We start from the raw sequence: 6,139 nt of genomic DNA on the forward strand, positions 1-6,139 counted from the left end.
CTTGATTCTAAAACCACTACAAATGATATTTGAATCAGTTGACGTGAAAAATGCTCTTAGTTTCAAATCTCAGATTTTGGTTCACAATATCCAAGGAGGTTGAAGCTAAGAGGTTAAGGTAGGAAGGGATTCTTGGAAACCTCAATAGGCTGTGTGCATTAATTAGATGACTTTGACATTTGGAAAAGGCTTATGCGGCTTATTATCTCTTCTTACTGATTTCACAAAGTAGAGAAGTGACATGACTCTAGAGGTGTTTGTACATAGACTAACTGTCAAAATATTGCATTAAAGCATTTTGACACTGACAAATGCACCTGGCGTAGGTGAAATACACTGATTCTGGTTCAGTTGAATCTTACAGCATTTAATGAAGCATGTAGAAAGCAATTAAAGTCTGGCTTATGTGACAGGTAGGCAACTAATAGTAATGATGTTATCAAATTTCAAATCTATTGACTGTGTATTGGTGTTAACTGCTGGTTATTAATTTATTTTATACCAGTGCAAGTAATATCGATGCTGTTACTATTAGTTTATTTACTATTTTTCTGTCCCTTTTTATTTTTTTGGATAACAAAAAAATCTTTCTTGTACAACTGGCTATGAATTAAAACTTGTTGTTTTAGCAAACAACTTATGACAGCAAAGATGTTTTACGGTGCCCATTGTTTCTGGTGTATTAGCAATATATTAAAACATATTTGATGTCAGATATCTTGTTTAATTAGAATTGCATTAGTTCAATGGAGTTGCCGTCATGTGTTTCTCAAATATTTGCACTAATGGGTGAGTCAATATTTTTCATCAAATCGATTTTTTTTGGTGACTTACTTAATTATTTACTGTCAGGTTGTTTCTACTTTAAATTAGAATTGCATCAGTTTATTTATTTACTTTAATTATAGATCTGTTTCTAATTACTTCCCATCTTGATTTGGCTTGGAAGAATTTTTTTTTAAGTTATTGCTATATTAATTCTATATGACATAATTTCATACCTTCCAATCTGTTCAAAAGAATATCTCTTCATACTTTATAATTTGTTCAAATCTGTCATAGTGTTATGAAGATTGCAGTATCAATTAGCGTTTTCCAGATTTAATTTGGTCTAAATGGAGGATGAGAATATACGTGTAGGTATCATGCACTGTAAAAATTTAATTAACGTTTAAAGCATCATAACTAATTTTTTGAATTTAAAGTGGTCACTCATATTTCACACATATTCTATAATGGTGTGAATTTTATTATCTTTTAAGCTGCATTTTAGATAATACCAAAAGGAAATAAAATACATAATAATTCATAAAAAAAATACCAAAAGGCCATGTTTTTGGTTGGAATGTTGTTGTCATCTTAACTGACGAGAATTTTGATTTTGTTGCAACATTATGACAGTGTAACACACACCTATAGAAGTCTAGAAGCTGTGAATTTGCCCTTTATAAAGATAGAGATAGAAAGACCAAGTGAGGGAAACAACATTTACTGTGACAGTATAATACATCTACATTATTTATTGTTTACTGAAATATTCATTTAGGGGCTAAAATGATCAGTCACGCAACACAAATTTAAAAGGAAGTCATCAAGTTGTCCTATTTTCAGCACTGCATTCCTGGAAAATATGGAAATTGGTAGAGGAAAAATAATGAGCTCCTAGAGCATTGACAGACCTTAAAATAAATGCCATTAGTAATTAATAATTCATTACATATTAGAGTTCCTGGCTAAAAGAAATAAAACTTAAACAGCAACATAATAACTGTTTTAATTCTAATATCTGGAAAGGCAAGATGATAAGTGAACACTAAGCACAACAATAGTTAAAAAAAACACAGAAACAACAAAAAAAGGACATTAATGCTTCAGTTCAAGCTCTTAAAAAGCTCAAGGTTTTTCTTGTTTAATTATCTTGACAGGCTTGGTGTTAGGCATGGCATAAGTAGATGGTTGAGGTTGGGGATTAATTTGCTGGACTTCTGCACTCTTTTTCAAATATTGCTTCCTCTTTCCTCTTGGCAATGGAGGAGGATACAGCTGAGATATAGTCATTTCATCAAGCCCAATGTCCTGAGACATTATTGGTTCAACTTTGGAAAGAGATGAACCCATAGTTGTTTCTTCATGACTATTCTTAAAGTCTGAGGCTGTTGGAACCACCTGCAATAATCAAACACACACAAAGGCACTCCTAAATCATTCATTGCATAAAAAAAACTTTTCATAGACCATAACTAATATAAAATATAAAATTGCATTTCATTATACCTCATTCACTCCCTCTTTAACTATAGTACCCTCTAAGACCATAATAGCCAGACCTGAATTGGTACCCTCCTAGAATGTAAAATTTTTTAAAAAACCAAACAAAATACAAAATAATTTAGCACAACATGTCAGTTATTGAATAAACTTTTAAACCATAATAGCTATCAATTGTTTCACCTCTACTGAAGCCTCTTTAAATTGCTCAAGAAGGTCTTGACATGCTGTGTATTGAACCACACCAATGCTAGAGTTAGGATGTTCAAGATTGTAGCTTGTACGCTTGAGCTTGAGCAGCATTTTTCTCCCTACCACATCTTCAAGCTCATCTGGGAAGGCATATGAACGATTTTCCTAGCATTCAAGGATAAGTTAGACAATATGTGGTTAAATTTTGGAAAAGATAGAGAGATGAGTGCTAAGAGATTACTTTTATGCAGCTGCTCTTTTATCTCAGAAGCAGTTTTTAGAGTGAACTCATACGCATGCTTGTCAAAAAAGACAACAGAGGTATTTCCAGATTCATCAGACACGTTATAGTGTGCTTTGAGCCTAATTAAATAGATTTCCAACCATATGTAATGAGAATAGAGTTAAATGTAAACCACAAATGAAAAGAAAGTAGGAAAAGTTAGCAAATTTACTTAATTCAGTTTGAGTCATATCATTGGGGCATGAGGGCAAACCATAATTCCTTTTGAATTAGGCCTATGTTTGGTTCCACATCTGATACAACCCTCATATGTCCAGCCTGGATTAGTCTCTAATTTCTCTATTACACACTCTATAATAAATGGATCACCCTAATAATAATAAAAAAGGTAACATGTCATTAAAAATGAAACTTTATCCATGACCATTCACATAGGTTTATGAGGTCACCACTTTCATTGTGTCGATGTCAGAAATCATAATCTTCTTAGTGGATCTCAACATAGAGTCTGCAGAGAGTTGTGTAGTTTGAATTGGTATAACTTGGCTGAAGCAAGAGTTGTTTGGAGATGAGCTTTCCTTGGCACTGGAAAACAAAAAAGAGTTGATGCAAACACTGTAATGTAACTGACATGTTGATAAACGGATAAAGGGTTAAAGAAATGGTGCTTGTAATAAATTTCATGCTACTGGTCACTTTTTGCTAAACCTGTCGATCAAATCTGAAACTTCCTTAATATTTGGATTCATCCACACTTTTGTTGCATTGAAGGATGAACCAATCTGGACCTCCTCTGCACAGGAAAAATAAATTAGTTTCTCATGTCAAAAAGGCAAAGGTAAGAGTGTGTTGAAAATTTCTTACTGTTGTCTATAGTAAGTCGGCACAGTTGAATGACAAACACTAATGGAAACCTTTCATTGTCAAGATAGCTATAATAGGTATTTGAGGCACACTCTCCAAGAAGCACACATACAATACTTGTGCCACTGCAAAAGAAATAAGTTAGGAACAGCTTCTTAGGTCATGCAGAATAAAAGACATGCACCTATTAAAAAAATTTCTTACTTTTGATCTGCCAATGTTAAAGTCAGCTTGTTTTGGAATCCATTTTCGGTCCTGTACTCTTCAAGCTTTCCTATGGACTTTAACACTCCAATAACATCTGTATAAAGGCAGAGAAGTATGGAGGAGAAAGTAATGTCATATTTAAAGGAATATTACAGAAATGAAGGTTGTAAAGAAGATAACTCGTGGGCACACATCTCATTCATTTTTAAAAACAAATTCCTTGAAGATATTGTTTGAACAAATTACCAATCAAGTATTCAGGTGCAATCTCTTGCTCAGGCAAACACTAATAGGCATAAAAAGAGAAGAGTTCCATGGTATGTTTGCTTTCTCTTCATCTATGAAAGTGTTTGCATTAAAAATGATCTTGTAAGTGTGATTTGTTGCTTTGTACTGGTTATTCTCTACTACATTGAAATTGGCTATGATACAGTACTTCCCTCAACAGCCCTATCTCTGAAACGTTCAAGAAGAGGCTTTTGTGTAACACTTGCTTGTATCCTCTCACCCTAACAAACGGAGAAAATTTAGATAAGTATGATATGTTGAACAACACATGTAACTAAGCCAAGGGATATGATCTACTAATGTAGAAATTTGTGAAATAGTTAGAAAATGTAATACCTCTTCATCAATGAGAATCATGTTGATACAAAAATACCTCTAAAGGCTTGTTTTGAGGAGTAACATTCCATTTCCTTACAACCCTTACAACAATGGTCCACGTCTCCTTGGAAGCATGAAGTTCTCTGATCAAATGGCCTTTTCTTGGTGCCATTCCAGCAGCCGAAGAGGAGGTGGTTGGACAGTGCAGAAGCAAATACTTTTTGGTTTGAAAGTATGGGATGGTGATACAAAATGAAATCAGTTAGGGGGAATAAATAGAGGCATGTAGGAGGACACAATAGGAAGTTCACATTAGACACTACATGAATTCAGATTGGCGGGAACCAAAAAGAAGCCACCTACAGCAAGTTCTCACGTGAAGATGTGAGCTATATGTGCCGTACAGTGGAATTTAATGCTTTACAGAAGGTACAGCTTATGAGTGACAAGTAAAAGACTATCCCATGCAAGGAGTAAAAGCTAATAAGGACTGGTTTAAGTGTCTTAAGTAGGCAATAGCCTTATGATATTGGGAAACAAAGAGACAGGATGTAACATGAAGAGTACATCGCACAATGCTCTATGTGTCCTACAATACCTACTCTTGCAAGAAACACGTCCAATCATACTTAATAAACAAAGCAACTTTTATTAATAGATTGCCTTTTCATGTATCCCACCTTATTTTGCACATTGTTATCCATCAGTCAAAACATATTTCACAATGTGTGGAAAGTGACTCATAAAATGACGGTTTCATGAACATGGTTGAAACGTACTAATAAATAAGGAAACTCCACATCATGATTTACAAAAATCAACAATCAACTATTTTATCATGATTTACAAAGCAAGAAACCATCCTCATCATATTAAAAGTAAGCAAGATCTAGATATAACAGACTTAGAACTAATAGCCATGCCTCATCATATTTGGAAAAGTAAAAAAAATAAAAAAGAATAAAAAATTATCAATGCATTGAGTTTGTTATGGCTGCAAACATGATTTTGTCCAGAGTTCGTTCTATTATAGTAGGTGATAGAAAACTAAAAGGGTACTCTTAAAATGATCTGCCTTTAAATTGCTGCAACTTTCTAAGTTGGCAGTAGGATGAATTATTTCAAAATAAAGTTGGAGTATCCCTTTAGTAGATTATATTCAAGCAAGAGAACTCAAATAATTTAACAAACTCTAAACTCTTAACTTTTTAATGTTTGGCATATATCTAATTATTCTATAAATTTGATACTGGAAAAATAAGGAAACTCTTGAGTGATATCGAATATGAAAATAAATACAATTGGATACACCAAACATATTACAGTTGTTGGCCAAAAATATTAAAAAGTGCAACAGCAAACATAGTAGCTACTCTAGTCCTAAGTAAAGAAAAGAAACCATGATAACTGGATGCGGACTTCCATGCACAATGCTCAAGGTGTCCTTCCATGTCTTCATCCTAAAAAAAATATCAGTGGAAGTAACAGACACAATAAAAGTTTTTAGGAAACAAAAGGAAGATACTACTGTGCAACAGATGAAAAATGTCAAGCTTTTAATCCAAGAATTTACTGTGACAGTATAAGATCATGGATTTAGTCGGTATAAATGTACCTAAGATTCACACTCTTAACATTGCTTCAGTATAGTGATTCAGATACTTTTAAGCATACTGACTTAAGATTGAACGGTGGTTGTTAGTGAATTGTTGGATAAATATAGATGGTTATAGATGATAAGGCAATTGTACGTAGGCA

The 6,139-nt window shown here is 33.4% G+C and overlaps 1 protein-coding gene across 1 annotated transcript; it reads right to left on the minus strand.

Moving 5' to 3' along the window:
• Window positions 1–1,893: 1,893 nt before the first annotated feature.
• Window positions 1,894–4,553, minus strand: LOC129286123 (uncharacterized). The gene is made up of 11 exons (XM_054922144.1): window positions 4,437–4,553; window positions 4,207–4,284; window positions 4,022–4,061; window positions 3,773–3,869; window positions 3,569–3,693; window positions 3,401–3,497; window positions 3,154–3,289; window positions 2,958–3,074; window positions 2,452–2,625; window positions 2,275–2,343; window positions 1,894–2,166 (listed from the first exon to the last, which is right to left on the minus strand). The coding sequence occupies exons 1-11, from the start codon at window positions 4,551–4,553 to the stop codon at window positions 1,894–1,896; spliced, it is 1,323 nt and encodes a 440-aa protein (XP_054778119.1).
• Between the last annotated feature and the right edge of the window lie 1,586 nt (window positions 4,554–6,139).

Source organism: Prosopis cineraria, unplaced genomic scaffold, assembly GCF_029017545.1.
Source record: "Prosopis cineraria cultivar Desert tree isolate PC_DT_omini unplaced genomic scaffold, ASM2901754v1 PC11, whole genome shotgun sequence".
Lineage (NCBI taxonomy): Eukaryota > Viridiplantae > Streptophyta > Magnoliopsida > Fabales > Fabaceae > Prosopis > Prosopis cineraria.

Bases quoted from the DNA above. Each gene is read 5' to 3' on its own strand.
- LOC129286123 (XM_054922144.1), bottom strand. From the start codon at position 4,553: ATGGCACCAAGAAAAGGCCATTTGATCAGAGAACTTCATGCTTCCAAG. The intron at 3,694-3,772 runs GTAAGAAATTTT...TTTCTTTTGCAG, and splicing joins TTAACATTGGCAGATCAAAA to TGGCACAAGTATTGTATGTG. The intron at 2,344-2,451 runs GTGAAACAATTG...TTTACATTCTAG, and splicing joins TTAAAGAGGCTTCAGTAGAG to GAGGGTACCAATTCAGGTCT.